Source organism: Trichosurus vulpecula, chromosome 2, assembly GCF_011100635.1.
Source record: "Trichosurus vulpecula isolate mTriVul1 chromosome 2, mTriVul1.pri, whole genome shotgun sequence".
Classification (NCBI taxonomy): Eukaryota; Metazoa; Chordata; class Mammalia; order Diprotodontia; family Phalangeridae; genus Trichosurus; species Trichosurus vulpecula.
In genome coordinates this window covers 72,389,991-72,417,059 of record NC_050574.1, presented here as the reverse complement: position 1 = coordinate 72,417,059, position 27,069 = coordinate 72,389,991, and the positions used below count along the sequence as shown (strand labels likewise).

General features: G+C 43.6%; 1 protein-coding gene across 2 annotated transcripts; it reads left to right on the top strand.

The window, feature by feature from the left end:
• The first annotated feature begins 1,373 nt into the window (after positions 1-1,373).
• On the top strand, positions 1,374-27,040 carry CAP1 (cyclase associated actin cytoskeleton regulatory protein 1). Of its 2 annotated transcripts, none has more exons than XM_036745257.1 (13): positions 1,374-1,459; positions 14,109-14,230; positions 14,703-14,806; positions 15,814-15,891; positions 19,746-19,889; positions 19,968-20,053; positions 21,940-22,045; positions 22,317-22,494; positions 23,226-23,410; positions 24,124-24,247; positions 24,367-24,449; positions 24,875-25,018; positions 25,786-27,040. In XM_036745257.1, exons 2-13 carry the CDS (start codon positions 14,119-14,121, stop codon positions 25,867-25,869), a joined length of 1,428 nt encoding a protein of 475 aa, XP_036601152.1. In that variant the 5' UTR covers positions 1,374-1,459; positions 14,109-14,118; the 3' UTR covers positions 25,870-27,040. The 2 variants fall into 2 exon arrangements, with proteins under 2 accessions (XP_036601152.1, XP_036601153.1); XM_036745258.1 differs by having other exon boundaries at positions 1,388-1,464.
• Positions 27,041-27,069: the final 29 nt, after the last annotated feature.

Sequence of the window (27,069 nt, the reverse complement as noted above, 5' to 3'; positions counted from 1 at the left end):
CCAAGAGGGCAGGGCCCCTGTCTTAACAACCTTTGTAGCTAAATTAAGGAAACCGTTAATGTTTGTGAAATGAATTGAGCGTGGTGATGGGGTGATTCTCCCCAGGGACCAGAGAGGGTTAAGAAATGATCAACACTCGGGAAAAGAAACCAAATGCCAGCTGGCTCCCTCAGTCAGGGCCCTGAAAACCCATTTAGGGCTCCTTGCAGACAAATACCCCCTAGAAAGAACTGGAATCTAAGGAGGAAAGTCCCCATCCTGTGAGAGGAAGGGGAAGGAGACTTCTGATTTTAGTTCAGAGAGACCTCCATTCAAATTCCACCTCTAACATCGTGTGACCCTGGGCAAATCAATCACTCTATCTCCAAGTCTCAGTTTCCCCTGCAATAAAATCAGCAGAGGTAGCAAAGAGGAGTGGACAGAGGGCTGGTCCTGCAGTCAAGAAGACCTAAGTTCAAATCTCTGAGTGTGACCCTGGTCAGTTTCCTTACTACACAAACAAAAGTCCTAGACTAAAGGTTTAAAAAAAAATGGGGATCACAATGCCTGGAGTTCCTACCTGAAATAATAACAATATAGTATTTTTATAGCATTTGCAAAGTGTTTTGCCAATTTTATCTCATTTGAATCTCACAACAATCCTGGGAAGTAGGTGCTGTTATTATCCCCATTTTACAGAGAAGGAAACTGAGGCAGACAGAAGTAACTTGCCCAGGGTCCAACTAAAGAAATGCTGTAGATAAACTGCTTTGAAGGACACTATGGGTAAGAGGGAAAGAATACTAGATTTGAAATCGAGAGACAGTCAGGTATTAAAATACCGTCTGTGACACTTAGTAGCTGTGTGACCAAAGGCAAAACAATACACTTTCTTTGAGACTCAGTTTCCTAATTTGTAAAATGCAGATAAGGAGTGTCTGCTTTCCAGAGTGGTTGTAAAGATTAAATGAGATCATGTACGTAAAGCGCTTTGCAAACCTGAAAGCGATATGTAAATGTCAGTAATAATAATGATAATTTTTTTTAAACTGAGGAGTGATGGACAGCATCTCAGCCATTCAGAGCTTCTTCTCTTTTCTGGAGGCGGGCCCTAATCACATCCTCATCCACTCATGGAAGCCTCCCCTAGTCGGCAGGGGGCGGGGCCTTCCCCCAGCCCGGTCTTGCCTGGAGGGGCGTGGCCCGTTGTTTGCCCCGCCCTCTCACGTTGCGTAGTCTTTTCGGGGCGGGGCTCAGTACAAGAATTTAGTCGCGGTTTAACGGGTTCGGGGGACCTGGGCGGGTGGTGGAGCCTGGCAAGCTCCGCCCCGTGATGACGTACTTCCTATCACCGCCGCTGCCGCCGGCACCGCCCTGGAGAGGGTCCGGAAGTGGGTCGCGCGGAGCTTGCTGGGCGGTTCCTGCCGGAAGTGAAGGGCGGCTGAGCGCAGGCAGCAGCTGAGGCGGACGGAGGACGGAGGTGAGGTGAGGCGGCCGTGGGGCCGGGCCGGGCCGGGCATGGTTTGGGTGGGGACTGGGATAGGTGAGAGAGTGCGGCTCCCCCCAGCGGTCGGGGCTGTGGCCATCGGAGCCTCTCCCTGGGCCAGGGTCTGTCAGGGCTCTCCGAGGGGCGCCGGGGCTCTTGGCTCTCTTTCTGGGGCTCGGCCTGAAGGGACCGGGGTCTGGGCTCCCCCTTTCGAACTCGGGCTCGCGAGACAGGGACTGCGATCTGGTAGGTGTGGGCTTCTCCTCAGAGGTCTGGGCTCAGTGGCTGGGGTGTCCGGGCCGAGGTCTTTGCAGGCATTGGGGGAACCGAGCGCCGCTGAGACAGATACTGGGGGGCTGGTCTTTACCCCTCGTGGGCAAAGCTCAGAAGTTGGGGGCTGGGCTCGGGTCCATGGGGTGGGATCTCCGAGGAGCGCAGAGGCTGCCAGAAGAATTGGGGGCTGGGGTCCCCGGGGCAGGTCTCTGAGACCCTGAGTTATCCCCCCTTCCCACCTCCGATTGCTGCTGCATGGGGGGCGGGGGACCGCAAGCCCTGGACTGAGCCGATCCCCAGTGATCCCTCTCCACTTCCCGGTCTTTGCTGTGTGCATGACTTTTGTTGGTTCCTGTTACTCCCGCTGGGAACGTTGAAGCCTGGTCCGAGTACGATCCCAGCCCTGAGGCAGTTGAGATGGAAGCCGAAGGAAACTCTTCAGGTTAAAGGCTGCCAGACTCCCTGCCGGGAGGAGCATTTTCTCTTCCCTTTGTGAGGACGGGGTGCTTCTGCTTTTGATAGTGTTGGTTTAAAAGGGGGGGTTGGGAGAAAAGGCCTGCGTCTTGTATGCAAATAGTCTTCGTTACAAGGTCTCTGGCCAACTTTTTGAACTCTGGGAACCACTCACCCATTGGAGGTGGAAGTGGGGGCTTAGCATCTTTTTAAAAAGGGGGGGTGGGTGGAGGGTTTTTCATTAAACAAATATTAATTCAGTCAACATTTATTGTGCACTCTTGTCTGCTGTGTAGAAGTCAAATGCGCTAAGTGCTAGGATTAAGATAGAGAGGACGCAGACACAGCTCTCAAGAAACAGACCAGGAAGGTCTCCATTAAAGTATTTTTTAGATTTTCAGAGTGCCCATTGACCTGTGCACAAGTCAGTTCTGCAAACATTGAGTGTTAATGTATGCAAGGAACTGGTGATAAAAAGAGAAAAATAAAAGTGACCTCAAAATCTACAGGAGGCAATACAACCTGTATCCTGAAAAATAAACATAAAGTGTATGCAAAGTAATTTCATGAGAGACAAGACCAGTGGGGAGGGGAAATCAGGAAAGCCCCGTAGGAGGATGCATCTGAGAAAAAATTCTAAAAGGGTGGGTGAGAAAAGACTGCCTTCCTCACATGGAAGGCCATTGTGCAAAGGCATGAAGACTGGTTATGTAATGTTGAGCATAGGGACCAGCACTGTTAAGTGCACTACGATATTTGCAGGCCTCCTAACCTCTGTAGCAGCCTTGACTCTTTACTCTCACTCATCCGACATGTCTAATTTCATGCCAAATCTCTTTGCTACTGTTACAACATCTCACTTGAATCTGGGCTCTCCTCTTTCACCTGGACTATTACACTCCCTGCCTCAAGTCTTCCCACTCCGATCCATCCTCCACTCAGCAGCCAAAGTGATCTTCCTAAAGGGCAGGCCCTGACCATGTCACTTCCTCTCAGTAGACTCCAGTGGCTCCCTATTACCTCCAGGATCAAGCATGATTGTCTTGGCATTTAAAGCTATTTATAACCTGGCCCTTTCCCATCTTTACAATCTTATACTTTGCTCCCTTCCGTGCACCCACTCTGTTGTCCAACTTCCCTCATATACGGTACTTGCTATTTCTTGCACAGGACATTCTTCTGTCACTTGCCTTAGTATTGACTATCCTTCATACTTGTGATGTTCTCTGGACTCGAAGTTCCTTTAGACTAGTTCCTTCAGACTCAGTCCTACCTCTTGTAAGAGGCTCTCCCCCCACTCCCGTCTACTTTGTATGTATCTTCTCTGAACCTAGTTAGTTAAATGCTGTTTCCATATTAGAGTGCAAGAGGCAAAGACTAGTCTTTGTATCCATTATACCTGGCCTATAGGAAGCACTTCGTAACTGCTTGTTGATAGACTAGTAGGCCAGTCTCGCTGGAATGGAGAGAATATGAAATAAGAAAAGTGTGAGAGCCAAATTTCAACATGCTTGTGTATGAACACTGCTTGAAGCCATTATGTCAGTTTGGACGTTTGGGACAGACTGTCCAGATGATCAGTGTGTTGGGCCCAGAGTTGAACAGGAGGAGGAGAGGGCTAGATTGCAGTCAGAGAAATCAAATAGTTCTTTTACAGACCTCAAGTTACCCATGAAGGCAAAGGCCCGTCATGCCACAGCAGGCATTTATTATGTGCCAACTGTGTGCCAAGGGCTGGTGTAGAGAACTGAGAAACTTAAGAGTTTAGAGAGTTGTTTAGAGCACTGAGAGATTCAGTGAATTCCACAGGGCTACACAGCCAAGTAATATGTGGCAAAAGCAGTACTTGAATACAGGTTTCCCTTACTCCCCAGGCCAGGTCCTTTCCCGCCACAATACTGTCCTTGCCATTTTTTCATTACTAATTCTTACTGGTGTTGCTCAGGGAAGGGAGACATGGAATCCAAAAGGAAGAATGTGATAAAAATAAAGAACAGGTGCAGATAAAGAACTGCTCTGTATTTAATAAAAAATAAAGAAGGCTTAAATGAGATGTGCAACAAATGATAAGATGTTCTTTCAAAAACATTCTGCCGTGATATGACCATTGCTACAGTGACTCGCCTTTCTATCATGCTTTCAGTATTACAGAGGCTCTCCCAAGGACAGCTCGGTGAAATTGACAGTGCAGGTTTTTTCATCTTAGTTTTTCTTATGAGAAAATTGAGACTCAGGTTATGATACCACTGATGTCTGAATGGGTACTTAAAACCCTGTCACTGTCTTGTTTACTACATTCTGTTGCTCCCAAGGTAGCCAGTGCTGCTTGATTAACAATCTAAAATATACTAATGTTTCCTACACTTTTTTTGCCCTCATTAGGATAAATGATTAACATGAACTGCCAGTAAATTATTCTCACTCCACCCCATTTCTGTCCAGAAATTCCTTAACTGGCAAATGGTGAACATAGGTGGCTCTCTTATCACTGAGTGACTATTATGAGAACCAAATAATACCATAGATGGAAAATTCTACGCAAATATGAAATTGCACCTTTGTTGTTAGTATCTGAGGCAATGTATACATAGGAGCAGCCTTTGGAAAGTATGGTATGCAGTATGAAAGTACTATTTCTAATTGGAGGAATAAAGCCCTTGTTTTCCATCTTGCTTGTTTAGGGGTCTGCCTTTAAATTACATCGTATTTTATAGATTTAACTATGGGATGTGCTTTTAAAGAGCCACTTAACTGATTTCAATTTGAGAGAGAGCACTCTCCTTTTGTGCTGAATGTGTAGAAAGTGAGAGGTGTAAAGCTGAGTACTGAATCTTGAAACCTGGTCTTTGACTTAATGTTTACATGTTCAGTCTATCACCAGGTACTTAGCTATTTTTTTCTCTACTACTGCTTTAGTCTAAGGCCCCTCCTGGATTTATACCTAGATTATTGGCCTCCCTGACTCCAGTTTCTTTTGATGCTGCCAGACTGCTCCTTAATCTATTTACTACTCTCCTCAGAACAGTGTAATAGTTCTGACTAGTCTAAAGTACTTGGCCTTGTTTTTTTAAGTTCATTCTGTCATGTCTCCTATATATCCTGTGCCAGTTGGGGTGATCTTCTTACTGCCCCCAACTAGATTATGCTTATTCCACCCCTGTCTTTGCTTATGTTCTACCCTCCTTTTTGTTCCTTTAAGCACAGCCCCTCCTTGTGAAGGCTCAATATATGTCTCACTTTCTCTTCGAAGCCTTCTGGGACAAGGCTTACTCAGATTGGGGCTTCTCCCTTTCCTGATCTCCCTCCAATAGCACTTAATTTTTGCCACAAATTCTACCAGTTATAGTATTTCTTGTTCTCCAGTGGTTTCATGCATGTAAAACCCAGTATCTCCATCACACCTTAGTATTTGTCATGGACCTTGGGTACGTGGTGGGTGCTTACTTAAGACTTGTTGAATTGAATTAAAAAGTTATGAGGCAAAAGTATAGCTGAACTGGGCTGCCTTTACTTGGATTACTCGTTTGGACCATAAGGTGGATGGGAGGAGCATTATATCTGATTTCACCTTCTGAGATGTGAGGGACAGAGGGCCAAGTAGTCGGAGTGAGGTGTGTGGTCTACAAAAGAATTTTCTTTCTTGTCTTGATGACGAGTCACTTTATTTCAAGAGGTGAAGTGAAAGGTGAATATTTGGAGGAAAGAGCTTTTGTTTAAGAGTCCTAGAAACGAGGAGTACTAAAGACCTTGTGCAAGGGGCTGAGCCTGGTATGTGGTGTTGGTACCCCTTTAAGGGACTAGGTCGCTTCCTTTTTGAAAAGTTTCTGATGCAACTCTGTGGTCCCCAAAAGTCAAAAAGGTGACTCAGCAGTTTGGCTCACATTTTAATTAGCTTTTGGGGGATGTTCCAAGCAGTACTTCTTATTTGAACTCCTTGAAGTGTAGTAGCCACTCCTGAACTACTATTTCTTTAAACATCAAAAAATAAATAATGTCTCTATCAAGGAGAATTTGGGTTTGCCTTGTTCTCTTCTTTGACTTGCTCACCCTCCTTGAGGGATAGGGTCAAATTCTTTTGCCATTGAGATCAGCAACGGACTTTGTTACAGTCAGAGGCCTTTTTTTTCCACCTAGTAGGAAATGAATATCACAGACTACCAGAAATTATGTGTGGACTTTGAGATTTGGAAAACCCTGAGGGATCATCTAACACGGCCACCTCATTTTGTACCGGTATGGGGAATGATTTGCCCCAAGTTGAACAGGGAGTTAGTGTCAGAGTTGGGACTAGAACCCGTGGCTTCTGACTTCCAGGCCAGGACTGTTTCCACTGCATCACACTGCTCCAGTGGTGAGCAGTGGTGTAGATAAGACCCAGTTCTCCAGATTCTGTTCCCTTCCTCCTTCCGTTAACAAAACCAAACCAAAGAGAAAACCTATGATGATGCTTTCTTGTCTGTGTGTGTTGCCTGGCTTTAGATTATGTGCAGTTAGTGAATGATAACCCTTTCTGTTTTAAATTTTACATATCTGGTAGCTGACCCAATAGATACAGAATTCCATTGTCCCTAGATTAACACAACTAGCATTCATCAAGAAGCTATTCCTTTTAGATTTACACCATGTCAACATAATTAATGAGTGCTCCAGAAACATTCCTCATCACAGTACAGCTTTGTTTGCTGTGCATAATCACACTCAGTGTCTCCTGGGGAGAGAGGGAAAAAAGTACTGGACTGAGAACTAGAAGAACTGGGTTCAAGTCAAGCCTTTATCACTTAACTAGCTGTGCTGTGAGTCCTATCGCTTTTCTAAGCCTTAGTTTATCTATGAAATTGAAGTAAGAGTAGCTTCCCTATCTACTTAATGCAGGCAAAACACCTTGCAACCATAAGTCATTATATAAATGAAGTCTTCATTATTTGTAATAGGTGTGGCTGAAATGTCTAACGGGGGAGGAGGAGAAAAGGGGTGCCAGCATTGTGGCCCTCAGAGCCAGTTAAAGCCCTTATTTTGAAGTTCATCCAAACGATTGCTGCCTCAACAGAGGCTTCCAGAGCTCCTGGTGGGTTGATCTTTGGCTAGATACAAATGCCTTTTCTTTAGGAAATATGGCTGAATTTGTGGAGAGTGGAATTGAAACTAGCTGTTTTTTGGTTGGAACTATATCGGCACAGTCTCTGCTTATATAGCCTATCTCAGATTTACAGAGTGCCTATTGAACTTAAATTACTTCATTGGTTTAAACTAATAGCAAAGGACACAAAAATATAACTTAGTTTTACACAGGAGACAACAGAAGCATATTTAAAAAAAAAAAAAAAACCTTGCCGAAGACTCACAGTACCATTCAGGAACACCAGTATTGGGATTGTGTATCTGATTCAAGGATATATATTTTTCTCTCCACAAAATTTGTACTCTAGTACCTCAGTGTGACATTAAGGTGGCCCAGGGCTCTTGAAGTCTGTGCCAAGGGGCAAGCTCTGTCAGGGCTTCCAGCTGTCTGTTGTCTAAGGACTGGGCTAGCTAAGTACAAAGAGGCTTTCTTCAGGTGATTACTTTTTTTTTGGACACAGCAAACTTGAGAAGCTATCCACTAAGATTGGAGGGGTTGTGATTAGGGTGGGGAGAATTTGTTCCGTGTTTGGTGGAGAGAATTAATCACATTGATGAAATCATAAGTCTTTTGAAGTATTTTTCACTTGTCCTACTTATTCTTTTGGAGACTTCTTTTTGTAAAGGACTGTCTTTAAGGAGGAAACAGGACTTAGGCGTTTATATCAGATTGGATCCTAGCTATTCTTGAAAGATAATATTTTCTCTTTAAAAAAAAACTCTTAAACTCAGGTGGTGGTGGCACAAGCAGTGAAATGTCACTGGTTTAATCACTGAAATCAAACCCTGTGGGAAAGACAGCAAGTAGCTCGTGTATTGTGCTGAGTTTAGATGGTCGCTTAACTGATGTAAAGCTGTCTCTATTCTTTTGTTTTGTTGGTTAAACCTCAGGCCTTAAAGGGTGGTTCGCCTGCCCTTCTGCTCTCTGGCCCAACTTGTTGGTTCATGTCTCCTGTTAAAATGTCTGCTTTTTGCTTTGTGACATGTAAGAGCCTGGCTATGAAAATTCGTGTGCTTTTCGGAATGGAAAAAATTGGTGCTAGGTAGTTTGGTGGTGGCTAAGGAGTGGTATTCTGTCCTAGATTCAGAGCCTCCAAGGAGAACATTTGAAACAGCTGTGTAGTTCCTGTGGAGTAGTTTGTCCTGTAGGTTCTCCATCCTATCAACTGGGAAACATGGGTGTTATAGCTTTGAAACACACAGAGGAATGTTTGAAAATATACTGAGCACACATTTCCTGACTCAGTAGTGACTCTAGCGTAATCACCCAGGGAGACTGAGACGGAACTTTAGAGGAGACTCTCAGGAGGAGGCCAGTGATCCCACAGAGGAGATTGACCTTGGCCTTGTCATAACAATATTTTTGTTAAAGCTCTGAGACTTCCTTCCACCCACAACTTCTTTCCCAAACTCCATTTTGATATCCTTGTTGTCAACTGAAATTCAGAATGTCTGTAGTTGACCTTGCTACTTTTGTTCCTAAACCAGCAACTCTCTCAGTAGTTCAGAAAAAGGAGCAGATATGAGTCTCTTCCACCACCACCATGCCACTGCCCACCCACCACAAACTCCCTCTTAGGGCTAAGCACATGGTATATTTCAGTGAATATGTGATCTTATTGATGTGGGTCTCCCCCCTGCCTCCCAGCAGTGCTGATCACAGTCCTTGTCCTGAGCTCTTCTTGTCCACATCTTCCCATAGGATTATAGAGAGAGCTGGGCAGGACTTCAGAGGCCATCTTATCCAACTTCCTTTTTTTATGGATGAGGAAACAGATCTAGGTTAAGCCTCAAATAGGTAGTAAACCTCAGAGATGAAGTTTGGACCCCAGTGCTCCGCCTCCAGAACCAAAGCTCTATCTATTGCTTCCTACAAATGGGCCATAGAGGATCTGACCATTGTGCTGAAGCCTTGATGTCATCTTTTCCTGTTTTGTGGGAACCATTTGTAGCCCATGGACTGCTCATCTGTTACATGATGGGCCCATCCCCTTTTCACATCTTTCATTTTCTGGGTGCTGCTGTCTTTTACATTGACCTCTATGCTATCTTGGGGAAGCTAGAGGATGCAGTAGATAGAGAACCTGACCTGCAGTCAGAAAGATCTGAGTTTAAATCTGATCTCAGGCACTTACTAAGTATGACCTTGGGCTAGTAACTTAACCCCTATTTGTCTCAGTTCCTCCTCTGTAAATGGGGGTACACTGGAGAAGAAAATGGCAAAGCACTCCAGTATCTTTGCCAAGAAAACCCCACGGACTCTAATTGGACTGACTAAACAACATCTGCTATACCAGATCTTGTGTTCATGTCATTGCTACGGTGTCATAGCTTAATTACACTGATTATTGACCATTCGTAAAGTTCTGTTCTACCTCATTGCCAAGAAGGTCTTAAGTTCTCAAGACCTGTGACAACACAGCAGCAAACTGTGGCAGGTTTGATCCTCCCTGCTGTTTGGGGATCAGGTGTTGTTTTCTTTTAAACAACAGGTTTTTATTTTCTTGGTTCAACTCCCCTCCCATTGAAAATAAGATGAATGGAAATTAAAAGCCTTCAACAAATATGCGTAGTGAAGCAAAGCAAATTCTTCTGTTGACCATGGCCAAAAATATGTGTGCCATCACACATCATGAGTCAATCACTCATTGGATGGACAGAATGGACTCAGTGCAGTCCAGTCTGCATCTTGAGTCTCTGGAAGTAGGGAACAGACTACACCTTTGTTTGAGGAGCAGTTTAGCTTTAGAGAGGCTTGTCACCACTGTGTTGGCCACTAGACAGTACTTTTGATGAGGTATACATAAAACAAAGCCCATAATTTATTACCAGTAAATATTTGTTGTTTAGTTAAGAGTGATCCCATAATTTGAAAATGTTCCAAACTCCATGGAGCAACTAGCCCTTCCAGAACATACTACTTGTCCTGACCTGGGGTCTGGGGAGCCAAATGTTTATTTTGGGAGGCTGACCAGTCCTCCATATGGACGTGTTGGAAATTGTAGTCAAAAACATAAAGTTAGAAGATTAAGTGGAATGAGTCAGTGGCATAGAATTACAGCTTTCTACTTTAATAATGCCGCCCCCTTTGATAATACCCTTATTTAATTAGCTGCCTTACAATTCAGTTTAGCAAACATTTATTTTAAGGCCCTACTGTGTGTGAGATGCCATGCCTAGGACTGGGCATATTAAAAATGAAAAAACAAAGATGATTTTGCCCTCAAGAAGAGATTACCATCTAGAGGGGTTGCTATATATATACACAAATCAGGTAAAGGGTAGATTCTGACAGAGATCCAGAAAATATAATTTGAGAAATTTGAAGAAGTAATAATTACTTCTTATTGGAGGATGAAAGAAAAGTCATAGAGGAGAAGGCACCTGAGTTGGATTATAACAGAGAACTAAGGGAATGGCTTCAGAGTGAAAGATGGTAATTAATTTGAGGGAAGGAAATGAAGGATGATATTAAGGAACAACCAGTAGTCCGTTTTGGCTAGCATGTTACCAATGATTTATTAGTTGATAAATTCAGGGGCCTTTTACTCAATCATTGAAACCTTTATTTGCTCTTTTTATGCTTTACTCTATTTTACCATTAATTTTTTTTTGTTTTTGTTTTTTGGAGGGGGAAAGGCAGGGCAATTGGGGTTAATGACTTGCCCAAGGTCACACAGCTAGCAAGTATGTCAAATGTCTGAGGCCTGATTTGAACTCAGGTCCTCCTGACTTCAGGGCTGGTGCTCTACTCACTGCCCCACCTAGCTGCCCCTACCATTTACTTTTTATTGAACTCTGCAGCATTTCACCTATGGACCACCCCCTCCTTCTAGTCACATTCTGCTTCTTGGATTTTCTCATTATTTCACTCTCCTGGTTCTGGCCTCTCTGGCTGTTTCCTTTTTAAAATTCTGAACTTGACAAACATTAAGCAAAATCAATATTTCCATATACATAGTAGAGTGGGAAAGGAAGATTATAAATGACAATGTAAGCATTTATTCAGCTTTTCTTTTTAAATATATAATAAGTTCAGCATGTAATTTTCAAAGTTGTCCTTGTCCTTGGTTCTTTCTGGTCTACATTTTGTTCCTTTTTAAGAAAAAAGTACTCTAATGGTCCTTTCTCTCTTTCGCTACTCCGCCTTGTACATACAGTGTTGTGTTTGGCGCTGTATAGAATTAGTGCATTTAATGGAATAGATCTTCTAGTCACACGTTTTCCAGTGACTATAATTGTCTTTTTGTCTAGAACCATTTTCCCTTGTGGAATTTCCTAGACATGATAGTTGAGAACACAGGCCAGAATGCAGCTTTTTAACTTCATTATTATGACATGTTGCCATGTTTACATGATAAATACTAACTTTCATTTCTTTAGAACTTTATGGTTTACAAAACACTTATCACAACCACATTGGGGGGATATATCTCACAACCACCTAGGGGATATAAATATTGTCTATTTATCCTCATTTTACAGATAAAGAAATTCAGCCAAAAGAAGGGAGGTCATGTAGCTAGCTGGTGTCAAGATGGACCTGAAACCCAGGTCTTTTTATTCCAGGATCAGAGAGCTCTTTTCACTGTATCACAATAATTAACTGCCTAAGATGCCTGTGTTTGGCAGGCTCCAAAAAATCCCTTCCTGGTTTTGTTTGAGTTTTGTCTCATTGGTGTGTTTTCTAGCATTAGTGTTGTAGAAATTAAGGTATCACGGAACTGGAGAGGGGAATGTTGTGTGTACTGAGTGGGGAGAAGGCCCATGGAGGGAACCCTCCTGAAGCCAGTTGTTACTTTCATCAAATTTTGATTCAGACAGGAAAACCTCAGTTCACCCCCCATTCCTGGCTTCCAAACACCACACACCCACAGTCTGTGTCATTAGCTGTAGACAGAGGTTAGCTGCAAGTGCTCGTTGGGGTTTCTCCTTTTTTTTAAGTTCTGGCTTTAGCTAGATAGAAGAACTGTAACTTGTTTGGCTATTCAAGTTCTTTGCTACAAAATGAATTATGGGAAAAAGGAACCAAAATAAAGCCAAACTGTTCTGAGAAGAAACTGTCTTCCTTGTCTAAATTGGGTAAGTACACCCCAGCAGACAGACCTGTACACCATTTAGAACATTGGCACTTGTACGTCTCTAGAGAGGGGGGAAATGGCCTGCTTTTTCCTATGACTTCAGCAGTTATCTTTGAGCTGACTAATGCTGGCCTTGGCTTGACTCTTCCATCTGCTGAAGCCACACATTTCTGTAGCAGAAACTTGGGATAGTGTCTGGGAAAGAAAGTTTATTGGATTGATTTGATGCTTTTTATTAGTAATCTTTTCCCAAGAGATCCATAGGGTGTGGCAGATTATGGTCTTTGAAAAATTATAGATGTTTAGGGCTGGAAGGAACCCTAGAGACCATTACCAATCCCCTTATTTTAATAAATGGTTGTTGAATTGATTTTTATAAATGAAATGAAGGCTTTTTTGAGGGAAGGGAGTTAGCAAAGGTGTTAGAGCCCGTACAAGAACCAAGGTCTCTAGACTCCATTCTTGGGGCTGTTTTCATCATTTGTGTCTCCTGGATAGGTACCAGAGGCAAAAGAGGATCAAAAGATTCAAAGGACCTCAGAGGCCATGTTGTCTAACTTCCCATTGTAAAGATAGGGAAACTGAGGCCTGGGGCACTTTAACCCACCCAAGGACACACACTGCATTTTGTCAGAAAATTTAGGTTAAAAACCTGTTTCTGCTACTTGCTTGACTTTTTAGCAAGCATCTCAAATCTCTAAAATGAGGGGGTTGGACTAGAAGGGCTATCAAGGTAACTCTTACGTTCAGATGTTGGTATCACATTTGCTGAAGTAATTAATGTAGGTGAGAGTTTATCTGGTTTTCTTTTCTTGCATTTCTATTCACAGTATGGGTTTAGAGACTGGTGTTAATTCTAAAGTTAGAGGAGGTGAAACTGTTTTTCTGCCCTATCCTAAACAATTTTACAAGACTCAACTCCCTTCTGTGTATCAGTGAGACAACTAGAGACCTGAGCTGGTACATAAAGAAAAATGAACAAGGAATGTTTCGTCGTCTTTGCCCTTTCTTGACCAGCCCCTTATCTTTCATTTTGGCAATACAAATGTGCCAAGCCCAGGTGTCCTGGTATTCTAGATGTTTTCATTCTTTCAATGAACTATCATTTGATGTGGGAGTCACAAGCATTTTTAAGTGAGTTGAGACCACTGGGCTTTATCTCTCGACCTAGTTAAACTATGAATGAAATGGAGATTCTTGAGTGGAAAAGGATGATAAGTAGACAGTGCATAAGATTGGTTGTTGGGAAAGCTAGGCTCTGGTCTCAGCTCTTCCACTAACTTTCTGTGTCATCTGTGAGCCTCAGTTTCCATCTCTAAAACAAGGGTGTGTTGACCAAGAAACTCTCTAGTGTCCTTTCCACTTCTGAAACTTGTTGCTGTCCTTTCTTATTGCGCACTGCCGTACTTCAGAATAGTGTTAGATAATCGGATGGGGCAAGTTCAGATGTCTCCCTGCTTGTGAAATAGGTGAGAGAGATAAGAATCCACTTGTTTCATGTACCTTTTTACTGGGTAGTTCTAGGCAGGAACCAATGGGAGTTCCTTGTACAGCGAGCACTTTTGCAAAACCAGCTAGATTAATTGATATCTAATTTTATTATCAAATGCTTCTCAGAATAAATATTTCTTTGCTGTCCCACCAACTTAAAAAAATGGTCTTTTAGTAGGTGGTGTCATATTGTCCCACAGTAGCTGACATCTGATCTGTCTTAACAGGTGCTAAGCTATGGCTGATATGCAAAATCTGGTGGAGAGGCTGGAGAAAGCAGTGGGCCGACTAGAAGCAGTATCCCACTCCTCTGGCATGCACGGAGGGTGTGGAGACAGTTCTCCGAAAGGTAAGTGATTTGAGGACCCACCAGGGGCTTTTCTTATTTCAGGAAAAACCCTGTGTCCTGGGCTTCATACTGTATCGCTAGCCTGAATCTTGTCCGATGATCATAAACTCCTAAAATACTGAAACTAGTCGATCTGACTGAAATTGATGTTGCCTGTGAGTCCTTAAGTAGGAAGGCCTGTGGTTAAGCTATTTTAACACAAGAGCTTCCTGCTAGTGCAATGTTTCCTGTTTTTCCTTCAGTAAAACGACTCCATTTTGTCAGATGGGTATTTATATACCAGAACTCCTCCTCACCTCACACCCCCACTCTCTCCCCACCAGCTTGTTTCAAGCATACCTTCACAGGTTGTGATTGCTGATTGCTGGGGAGGTAGATTTCACATTTAAAGGGGGATTAGAACTGTGTTGGAGAAGAGAGTTCTCTCTCTCTCTGGCTTGCCTTCTAACTCATCTTTGTGGTCTTCCTTTAGGAGGAGTAGCTCCGTACGTGGAAGTTTTTGACTCTCTGCTTGCTGGCCCAGTAGCAGACTATCTAAAGATCAGCAGGGAAATTGGGGGAGATGTTCAAAAACATGTAAGGATGACTTGTCCTCTCTTTCTCATAAGAACTGATTGACTTTCCCCCCCCCCCACCCCCAGGTCCCATTATCTTTAGTGTAAGAATCATTTGCACTTCTGTTTTTCTTGCTGTGTTAGAGTTTTGTCTTCTGCAGTGACTCAGTGATGTGGGGCCAGACACGTAACTTCTCTTGGCCTCAGTTTCCTCTATAAAAGATTTCTTCCTGCTGACATTCTGCTTTGCTATAAGTAGCGTTGCTAGCGAGAGATGTATCACACGTGTCTGAACGAACTGTGTGGGTTTGTCCACAGACCAGGCTCCACCAATGCATGAAGTCCCACTTGGTTCATTTCTGTGCTAGGGAGCGGTTGCAAGCCTGATCTCAGTATGTTATGTAACAGGATTCATTATCGTGATTTGGACTGTGCAGAGCTTTTACATCAGTGATTATGTTGCGGAATTATTTTCAGGTTTGTCCCTGGCAACTCTGTAGAGTAGGCAAAGACCAAGTGTCTCTCCATTTTCTTTTTTCGAGGTGCCTTTTTCTCCATGCTTCTATTCCATCTCCCTGGGACAGTGGTCCATGTTCTTGGTCTCCTTCCCTGCTTCTTCCACCTGTGTCCCAAATTCTCCAGTCCCTGGAAGGGGGAGGGAATTAGCACTTATTAAATGACTACTCTGTGCCAGGCACTGTGCTAAGCTATTGACACACACCTTATTGATACTTGGAACAGCTCCGTGAGGTAGGTGCTGTTATCATTTCCAATTTATAATTGAGGAAACTAAAGCAGACAGGTTAAGAGATGTGTCTAGGATCACACAGCTAGTAAATGCCAGAGGCTGGATTTGAACTTGGGTCTTTAAGCCCTGGCTTCATTAGACCACCAGCTGCCTCTGACCAGAGTTTAAGAAAATCTGTATGGTGGACTATAAAGTCTTGAACTCTCGAGGCGTACAGCATTGTGTGTCTCCTGCCTCTGTGCTGTGTTGCAGACATACACCTGACTCTCTTCTTCCCTTAGGCTGAGATGGTCTACACAGCTCTGAAGATTGAACGCTCCCTTTTGGTGACAGCCTCTCAGTGCCAGCAACCAGATGGGGTGAGTTCTACTATAGCTTCAGTTGAAGTGTGCTGGTTTCACCTAATTTCCTGTGGGTCTAGAGGAAAGTTCAGAAGGCTGAGCTAGGAAGCCTATGAAGCCATGGCAGCATCCTAAAATAGGTGGTCTCATGACCACCAGGAGTAGACCCAGGTTTGTTAGAGTGATGGGAATGAGCTGCTCAGACTGTTCGGGGTCTCAGTACCTCTTTGCCCTGAGCGTGGTTTGTCCACATAGGCCCTACCTGCACCTGGGGCTGAGCTTCCTTAAACTGTGGTGGTTCCTAAGCTGGATGGATCAGTGAAAGATTCCGTAGCTTCTTGGTGTGCATAAGTTGGTCTTGCTGATGCCAAATGTCAGGCCGCTCCTTAGCATTCTAAGACGCATTCCTCTTCCCATCTAGGTTTTGGTTTCATTTAGTTAGATCATGCAGCTGAAACAAAAGATTCCAGGTTACAGAAATAATGTCTTAAAGTCAGAATGCTTTTTCTTGCTTTTCCTGGGGATGATGTTCAGACATTCCTCCACAGACAGAATTAATTTTGATGACTCTCAGCATCAAAACTCTGGCATTGAAATTCTTAACTGACTTCACTGTACTAGCAGACATTAAATACATTTGACTCTAATTTCTCTTCTGGGCTTGTTTAGTTGAAGTGCCTTGTCTAAACATCGTCGTAGCAAGTCAGACAGCTGAGATCCTGACACAAGTCCATGGCTTCAGCTTGCTCTCCTGCTTGGAGTAGAGAATTGGCTTCTAGAAGAAGCTCTAGCAGTATAAGGATGCAGAAACGTGACCCACCCACCGCATGAGCTTAGCCAAGATTTCTGCCTGATGGCCAAGGTCCACAGCTGGATTCAGTTCAGTCGGCTTTGAACGCCTGCTGTTCTGGGCCTTGTATGGACGACACAAGATAAAAGAATTATCACCTACTTTTTTTTTTAAGTAAATTTTAGTTAATATCTTGTTTTTCATATTGACATAGTTTTCCCCAGTTTCCCTCCCCTCTCCCTTCCCAGGGAGCCATCCCATAGAACAAATACTATTTTTTTAAAGATGGGGAAAAATGAAAAAAATGAGCTTATCAATACACAGTAACTTATCAGTACATCAAAGAAATCTGAACATATGTGCAGTGTGCAACCTATTACTCTGATAAGTGGTGGGATGGGATTATTTTATTCGTATCTCTTCTTTCAAGAAAGGCTTTTTTTTTATAACTTTGCTATGTTTTCTTAGAGGCATGGGGGGGCAGCATGTGATTCTTCTGATTTACATTGTTTTAGACGTGTATATTTTCTTTGCTTACTTCATTCGGCATCAGTTCATGTAGATCTTTCCATGCTTCTCTATTCATCAAATTCATCATTTCTTACAACACAGTAATATTTCATTATATTCATATACCACGATTTGTTTAGCCATTCCCCAGTTGAGGCATCTACTTTGCTTCTTTGCTATCACAAACAAGTACTGCAATAATAAACATTTTGGCATATGTGGGGACTTTGTTCTTATTTTCTCAGCAATGCAATGATCTAAGACAACTCTAAAAGACTCATGATGGAAAATGCTATCCACATCCAAAGAAAGAACTATGGAGGCTGAATACAGATCGAAACAGACTATTTTTTTCTTTTTTTGTGGTTTTTCCCGTTGGTTCTGATTCTTCTTTGCAATATGACTAATGTGGAAATATGTTTAATATGATTTTATTTGTATAGCCTATGTAAGATTGCATGCCATTCTGGAGACAGTGGAGGGGAGAGAGGGAGAAGAATTTATAACTCAAAGTCATTTAAAAGTGAATATTGAAAACTAAAAATAATTTTTGAAAAGAATTATTTGTTCATATCCTTGGACCACTTATCTCTTAGAATGGCTTTTAGTTAGAAAGGGATGCGCCCGTGTGGGTGCTCACACACACACACACACACACACACACACACACACCCTTATCAGAGAAATTTGATACAAAGGGTTTTTTTTTTTTTTTTACCCTTTATCTGCTTTCTTTCTTATCCTAGGTACATTAATTTTGTCTGTGTAGAAGCTTTTAGTTTTCATGTAATCGAAGTTACATATTTTTATCTTTTGTAATTTCCTCTATTCCTTGTTTGGTTAAGAATGCATCATCTCTGACCCCTAGTTAGGGAAGATAGCATTTTGTTCTGATTTTTTTAATAGTATGATCTTTAAAATTATGGTCCCATATCTAATTAGAGTATACTTGGAATATGGTGTGTGGTGTTGGTCTAAGCCTAATTTCTTCTACATTGCTGTCCAGTTTTCCCAGTAGTTTTTATCAAATAGGGAGTTCTTTTCCAAGAAATATTTATTTTCCTCTTTATTCAACACTGGGTTATTGAATTCTATTATTTCTGATTCTCCCTTGTCAATCTGTACCATTGATTTATCTTTTTTTTAACTAATATCGGATGGTTTTGATGGCTGCTGCTTTAAAATATAATTTAAGGTCTGGAAATGCTATTTCCCTTTCATCCCTACTTTTTTTCATAATTTCTTTGATACATTAGGTGTTTTGATCCTCCCTATAAATTTTCTTATCATTTTATCAAGTTTTGTAAAGTATCCCTTGGGTAATTTGATTTGTATAGGATTAAAAGTGTAAATTAGCTTTTATAGTATTGTCATTTTTATTATATTAGCACAACCTAGCCATGTGGCTATTCTTCCATCTATTTAAATTATTCTTTATTTCTTTAAGGAACACTTTGTAATTGAATTCATAGAAGTCTTTTTTGTGCTTTGGTAGTTTGATCCCCAGATATTTTATGCTTTTTGTAGTTGTTTAGAATTTCTCTTTGTGCCTCTTGGATTTTGTTATTGTTCTGTGGAAATGCAGTTGACTTTTGAGGGTTTATTTTGTAGTCTGCAACTTTGCTGACGTGACAAATTGTCTTGATTGATATCTTTGCTGATTCTCCATACTTTCCAAGGGAACTGTCCTGTCATCAGCACTTGGAGGGGAATCTAGGGGCGGATCGCCTAGCGTTGTGCTGAGCTGTGTTGTGGGAGCAATAAATGGATAAAGGAGTTTAGGGAAAGGAATGATCAGAGTAGTCTGGGATTACCTGAGAAAGGAGGTGGTGAGCAAAGGCCAGTTGACTATGGCAGTCATCTCACAAATGCCAGGAGCCCAGCCAGGTTTGTGATAGAATAGCAAGGGAGTAGATCGAGACTGTGAAGGCCTTAAAAAACAGAGTGTTTTATTCACTAAATATTTATAAAGCATTGTGCTAGGCCCAGGGAGAGACAAAAGTAAAGACACCGTCCTTGCCTTCATTGACTCTATAATATATAATTTTACATGAAGGCTTTTGAGAGTTCCAGAACAAAGTGTTATGTGAGATCTCAGGAAAAGGTGGGAGAGTCAGGGAAGGTTTCCTGGAAGAAATAGCTCTTGCTTTGGGTCTTTAAAGGCTGGGTAGGAATTCAAGGGGAAGGATGCTTGTTCTAGTTTGACTCGTGTGTAGCATATGTAAAGAGGTTAGTAATAGGAAATAATAATAAGGGATGGAAGAAGAAGAGCTGTAAGAGACTTTGTGCTAGGCATAAGAGTTTAGACTTTATCCTGAGGGTACCAGGAAGTCTTTGAATTGGTTAGGCAGTGGGAGAGAGATATGACAACATGGGGTATTTTAACAAGCTTTGCATGTTTTCGCAATCATGGATGGGAGTGAGGAAGAGGCCAAGATTCAAGGAAACCAGCTGCTCTAGAGCTTGCAGCTCTAGAATTCTGTAATCATTCCTAAGTGTACTATGCTTCAGGATCCACAGTTTCTTACAGAAACCAGAGTCTGACTATCTCCCAAATCTTTTTTTCCCCCAGAATAAGCTTTCATCTTTCTTGGCACCTATCTCTGAGAAGATCCAGGAGATTCAGAACTTTCGAGAGAAGAACCGAGGCAGCAAATTGTTCAATCATCTATCAGCTGTCAGCGAGAGTATCCCTGCTTTGGGTTGGGTGGCCATGGTGAGCTGGTTGCATTTGGGAGCCCCTGGGAAGAGGTTGGCCAGAAGACTGGATATCTAATGGCTTTTCTGTCTTTAGGCACCAAAGCCTGGCCCTTATGTGAAGGAAATGAATGATGCTGCCATGTTTTATACAAACCGGGTGCTCAAGGAATTCAAAGATGTGTGAGTACCATCCTTTTGGCTTGCTGCCCCCATGGAAGAGTGTGCATCGATATTGGCAGCACTAGCACAAATAGTTGCATCTTGCACTTTATGCAACCGTGTTTTTCATCCTCGTGGCTGGGCTCCTTTCTCATGAGCACTGTACATACGGCTAGCATGTAAAAACTGCTTGGGTGTTGTTTTTTAGTGCATGGTAATAATAGGTAGGCACTTGTATTGATATACAGTGAATACTTAAATGCTTCAATAGACTGATTTCTTTGGTGAGGGCATCCCCTTCACTGACACAGATTGCAACCCTTTTGCAGTTCAGCAGATGGTCTTCAGGAATTGATATGGCTGAAAAAATTCATTACACCTTTAGCCATCCTGCCGATGTACCTGCTACATAAGCCATTCCCATTTCTGTAGAGCTTTAGCCCTACAAAAGCCATATGAGATAGGTAGTACAGAGATTTATCTCCCCATTTCACAGATGAAGAAACTGAGAAGCACAGAAAAGTACAGTGACTTGCCCAAGACCTTGCAGCTAGTGAGTGGCAGAGTTTGGATGCACCCAGAGTTCTGACACCAGATTCATTGGTCTTCTAATACATTGTCTCAGATTTTTTTTTTTAAGAAGAGTTACAGAAAATATTTCTGGTTTTTTCCCTCTTTCTACCTTCTATGTCTTTCTGTGGTGTCCCCAGTTCTTTTTCCCTTTGCCTCTGTCCCACTGTCCCCTTTAGGCTTATGGAATTAGGAACCTTGCAGCAGCAGGTAGGGCTGACAAGGTGTTCATTACTTCACCATCTTAGGCATTGGTTTCTTTGAGGACTTTTTAGCTAGCATGATGGCTTTGGGTTTGGCTTTTTTTATCCCAGAAATCTGGCTGAGTCAGCTATGTAGGTATCAAAAATTATTTGAGGCAGATACTGTTTCAGTTGAGTTTTTCAGTTCTACAAATCTTCACTGAGTGCCTACTGCTGTTCATGGGTCGGTATTAGATATTTTCTGGAAGCTAGATGACAAGCTGGTGCTGCCTGATGCTGCCCTCTCTTCCTTCAGCCTCGCTCCAAAGCCTATCAGCCCTGACCACTTACTTCCCTTTCTGGTGATGGTTTGGAGGTGAGGGGGGCAGGTGGTTTAGGCAGGGGCTACTTCCTTGCATAGCTTTTCTAAGCCCGTCTCTATTCCTTTACATTCTAAGCAGCACCCACTGGGCCCTGAGAGACAGCAAAGCTATTTAGGCCAGGGTCACCAGTTTGAAGGAGCTCATGGTCCTCACAGAGGCAGGACATGGCAGGTTTATAGCAGTAATTTTTTTAACATTCATTTTTAGAAATTTTAGTTTCAAATTCTCTTCCTTCCAGCCTCTCTGCCCATTGAGAAGGCAAGCAATGATACTCATTATTCATGTGAAATCATACCAAACATTTCCATATTAGCCATTTAAGAGTAATATTCTTTGAAAGATCTGTGATTATGTCAATGTGGGTACTCTCACATCTAGTTCAGAGCCCAATATTCTGTACACAGGAAGGGCTCAAATATGTTTGTTGAATAAAAGGATTTCTAAGTCCTGCAGTGGCTGGAAAATTCATCCCTTGGTGGCCAATTTTGTAGTAAGAGGCCTCACTGGACAATGCACAGTTAAGTCACTGGGCTTATATTCTCAAAGCACTTAGAACTTGGTAAGCCTTGACAAAGCCTGCATTCTTCTGGCATTTGATTAAGTGTTTTAGTAATCTGTCTCACCAGTATCAGGGAGTGCCCCCAAGATAGGGGTAAATGAAATGTGTTGTACAGTAGGACCTTGAATTTAATGATTTATAATCACTGTTTCTGGGGTTGCTGCATTTGAGGCCACCTGCTGGGCTGTGATTGTTTTTCCTTTTTCTTTCTAGGGATAAGAAGCATGTGGACTGGGTAAAAGCTTACCTGACTATCTGGACTGATTTGCAGGCATACATTAAGGAGTACCACACCACTGGCCTAGCCTGGAGCAAAACGGTCAGTGGTTCCTTCATCCAGGAAAGGGACTGGCTACCTTCTTAGTCCAAAGTGCCATCAGCAGGGCAGAGTGCTAGCCACAGGGAACCCACTACTTGACCTAAGACCTAAATAGCATAGGCAAAAAAAGGAGGAAGAATAGTGCTGAGCCAGTAGAGAGAATAGAAAGGTGCCCATGGTGGGGTATGGTAGCATTCCTCAGGACCTGGCACAGTGACAACATAGCTGATCAACTTGGCCTTGCTAACCAATCTCCTCTTTGCTGTCTTAGGGACCCACAGCAAAAGAACTGAGTGGCCTGTCATCAGGCCCCTCAGCTGGATCAGCCCCTCCTCCTCCACCACCTGGACCACCTCCTCCACCCATCCCCACTAGCTCTGGCTCTGATGAGTCTGCTTCTCGGTCGGCACTCTTTGCTCAGATTAATCAGGGAGAGGGCATCACACATGGTAAGTGGTGAAGGAATGTAGCTCTGCCGTCTAGTCAGAGCGTCTTACACGACCTCCCATCTTCCACAGCGCTGCCCATCCCCCATGCCTGGAATACGCTCCTTCATCACCTCTGCTTTTGCGCATTCCCGTTTTCCTTCAAGGCTCAGCTTAAGTGCTGTTTTCCAAATGAAGCCTCTCCTGATCCCCGAACAACCAGTGTCCTTATACCTGAAGTTATCTTTGTGTGTGTGTATGTGTTCATACATTTTACATGTTGTCTCCCCTGATAAGGGCAGGGACCATTTGGTTTCTGTCATCGTGTCCCTGGTGCCTTGGATGCAGTGGGCCAAGGTGGGCCAAGATTTAGCAAGTAGGTGCATGGCTCATGCTGAATAGTCTGAAACAGAAATTTGGCTCTGAGGCTGGGTGAAGGAGACTTCCTTGGTTGCCCTTTCCAAAAGGACTGAAATGCCTAGTGCTTAAGCAGGGTGTGAAAAATAGGCTCTTGATCCTGAGAGAGAGGGAGGGAGACAGAGATTGCCTGGCCCTCTACAAAACCACTTGCTTAGAAGTCTGGCTGGTGACTTTCCCCAGCACCCACAGAGGCATCTCCAGAGAGAAACCTTGAATGTTCCCCACTTGGGGCTGTCAGTTCTGTGTTCTGACTGGAGCACAAACATTGGCATTGGTCACGTTCATCCTGATTCACTTCATTACTAACAAACTGAAAAATTTCTTGCTCTCGGCAGCTCTGAAACATGTATCAGATGACATGAAAACTCATAAGAATCCGGCCTTAAAGAGCCAGAGTGGACCCGTGCGCAGCGGCCCCAAGCCTTTCACAGCCCCCAAGCCGGCTGGCGGAGCCACTCCCAAGCCAGCCGCCAAGAAGGAACCCCCAGTGCTGGAGCTGGAGGGCAAGAAATGGAGAGTGGTGAGTCTTCGGGCCTGGGTTGGAGGACGGGAGGTAGAGGAATGACACATAATTGTTTAACGAATCAGCCTTTCTTTTAACACAATTTGTTGGTTTGGCAAGGTCCTCTGGTGTTTGATGTGGGGAACAGAAAGATGAAATCTAATTCTTGCCTTAAAGAAGCTTATAATCTAGTGAGGAACTAAGACCAAAGGTACAAATCTACTGTCACACAAATGGTAATGTGACAAGTCCATGGAAGAGTTTAAACAGAGCGATGAGCCCTTTGAGGGGAGAATAACTTTTGTCTGGGGTGAGTGTTATGGAAGCACTGGCATGCCAGCGAGGCCTTGAAGAAAAGAAAGGATTTCGATGAGGAGGTAAAATGCTGAAAGAGACCCTTCTAAGTATGGGATGACTGGCCTGAACAGAAAGGCTTGGTGGAGAGGCTGGCTGAGTGCAGAGAACCCCAGTAGTTTGGTTTTAGCTAGAACATAGAACACGTATAAAGGGCAACAGTGTTAGAGTAACATGGAAGGGGAGCATAAAGCTGCCTTGTACAAGGCCTCCGATGCCCAGGTGAGGAGTTGCGACCTTGTTTGGGAGCCATTGCAGATAGCTTAGCCTGAGATTCTTGCTCAGAGATCACAAAGACCTCACAGCATCAGCAGAAATGTTTTTCGTTAGTAGACTCTTTAAAAAGGAAGATAACGGAGGTGTTCCATCTTTAACAGGAAAACCAGGAGAATGTTTCCAACCTAGTGATCAGTGACACAGAGCTGAAGCAAGTGGCTTACATATACAAGTGTGTGAGTTCTACACTCCATATCAAGGGCAAAATCAATTCCATCACATTAGGTGAGTGCGAGGGGGCCTCCCATGTGAGGTTGCTGGGTACCAAAGTATGTCAGAACCCAGAATCTTAGCTAGGAGACCTTGTGGGGGGTGTTAGTGACAACTGCCCCTTCTCTCTCTAGATAACTGTAAGAAGCTTGGCCTGGTGTTTGATGACGTTGTGGGGATTGTGGAGATCATAAACAGCAAAGACGTCAAAGTTCAGGTAACCGATCTCTTGGCTCCTTGTCTTGGTCCCAGAGGAACCCTGGAGATAGACACGGGAGCTCCACCACATGTTACTTTGCATTCTCTTCCTTGATGGCTAGTCAGATTTAGTGCAGGGCTGAAAGCTGATCACTTGGGTGGTAAGGATAGAGGAGCAGGAGCCCCCTTAGATAACCTCTGCAAGTCTCCACTCGTGGGGAGCCTTCTTAGACTCATGGCCTCCGAATGTTAGACCTGGAAGGCACCTTGGAGACCCTCCAGTTCAACTTGGTTTTATGGTGGGGGAAACTGAGGCCCAGAGAAGCATTCAATGTCCATGGTCACAGCTATCACAGGCAGAACCTGGGTATAAATCTTGGCTCTGCCACTTACTATCTGGCTCCAAGTGCTGGACTAAGAGGTGCCTGTTTCCTTTCTCTTCAGGTGATGGGTAAAGTGCCAACTATTTCCATCAATAAGACAGATGGCTGCCACGTATACCTGAGCAAGAATTCTCTGGACTGTGAGATAGTCAGTGCCAAGTCTTCTGAAATGAATGTCCTCATTCCCACAGAAAGTGGTGACTTTGTAAGTGCCCTTGCCCCTGGGGTTCTTGGGAGTGGGGGAAGTAAGAGTGGAAGGACTTCTTGAGGGGATAACCAGTCCTCTCTAGAGTAAAAAGCTAACTAGCTGGTAGGAATTCTTCACAGAGCAGAGAAAAACAAATAATTCAGCACAGCCTGGCGCAGAGGTACTAAGATAAGCTTGTTAATTGAATCCGTTTATCTCTGCAATCCAGACTTGAGATCAGAGGGAGGGAGCTGAGCTGGAGCCTTGTGGTAGAACTTCCCAGAAGTCATTTCTTCTTCTCCCATGGTTCCCTGAGAGGGAGCAGGCCCATCTCTCTTCTCTCCTACATTAGAGTCAGAACTTCTAAGTAGCAGGGGGCTGACTCATAAGGAGTCATTACTGGGCCTAGGCCAGGGGCCACTCTGAGAGCTGAGGTGAGGCCAGTCCCTGGGGCACGATCAGTAGTATGGGTCATAACCTGCTGTTTGACAAGGACAGCGAGCAGGCTGTGGCATTGCATCCTGTGCAGGCCTTTTTAGGGAAGGGTTATTCTTGTTTCATTTACCATTACCAGCCCCCCTCCCAGAAGTAGCACAGATCCAAATCTGACCATATTTTTTCAGTGCTTTATAAACCTAAAGGTTTTTGCCTCCCAAGAATGGCAGGTAGGGAAACTGAGCCTCTTAGACATTCTGTTACTTCCCCAGCATCACAGATCAGTCTCTTGACTTCACATCTAGTCACTGCCTGAGTCCTATCACTGACAGTCCTTTTCTCCTTTGCAGAACGAGTTCCCTGTCCCTGAGCAGTTCAAGACGCTGTGGAATGGGCAGAAGTTGGTTACCACAGTGACCGAAATTGCTGGATAAGGAGTGTGCCACTGGGTCCTGTGCCCTCCCCCCCAAACCACGGGATACACCTGCATTCAGATGATTCTCTTCTAGATTTCCTCTACCTTTCTGCTCTTAAAGGCTTCTCTTTCCTTGGAGAAGTACAGCTACCTGCCTTCACTGAATATACCTCAGGCTGAGATGTGGGGTGGGGCAGCAGGTCAGTTGGGCATCTGCATGTGATCTGCAGGAAGGCGCATCTTCTCCATGTCAGCTTGAACCACACCACCAATCTCTTGGTGAACTCGAGACCCTTTCGGATGGGCTTCAGCTTTGGGAAGGGGGACACATGGCTCCCTCCGGATGAATGGACCAGGTTGTTCCTGCAAGGGTCAGGCCTTTTGGTAATGCATTTCAGGAAGGTAGTGGAAGCTGATGTGTAACCCCAGCTAGATATTCTAACCAAACTAATTCACTGGCACCAAGTGATGTTCCTGGGCCCCAGTGACATGGCTGCCCTGGACCAAAAGCCAACACTCGGGCAACAGCATTCCAAGCAGACTGGTTTCCCTGTTAGCATTCCATATTCTCCTCTCATTCTGTCTGTGCCATGCCAGGAGGTTCCCTTGTACCAGCTGCCAGAGGAAGTCGGGGCTACAACAGACAGTCCACCCTACAGCAGTTAGGTGAAAGCTGGGTCCTCTTCATGTGAGCCTTTGGGGTGTCGGCCAAGCACCTCTCTTCAGAAAAGTTTTTTAAAAATTATTCCAAGGAATCTGGCATTCCTTCTTCCCTTCCATTAACTATTATGAATCTTGACAGGTGCCTGTCGTCTGTTCTCTTTCAGAATTGTCTTGGCTCATGCCATGTCTTGGCGCCTGCCTTCTTGTCCCTAAACGGTTTGACCTTTTCTTGGCTGGGAGGCTTATGGCTTTTGTTTATATCCTGAACAGAAGCGTGAAGCCTTCATTACAGGCTGTTGCATGGGCTTGAACTTGATGGTTTCAGGCCTTGAATAGCTTTTCCTATGTATAAATGGTTTTTATTTTCCCTTTAGAATATTTACTAAAATATGCAATTTTTTTTAAAATTTTTGGTGGGGGGGGGGACTGTCCTGTGACTTCTACCCATTCCTGAGGCTTGTGGGAATAAACCTTTATGTACTTAAAATTATACAGAAACTAGAATAAAGTTAATGCCAACTTGCTCATTTGTGTGTATGCTGGTTAGAAAAAGGCT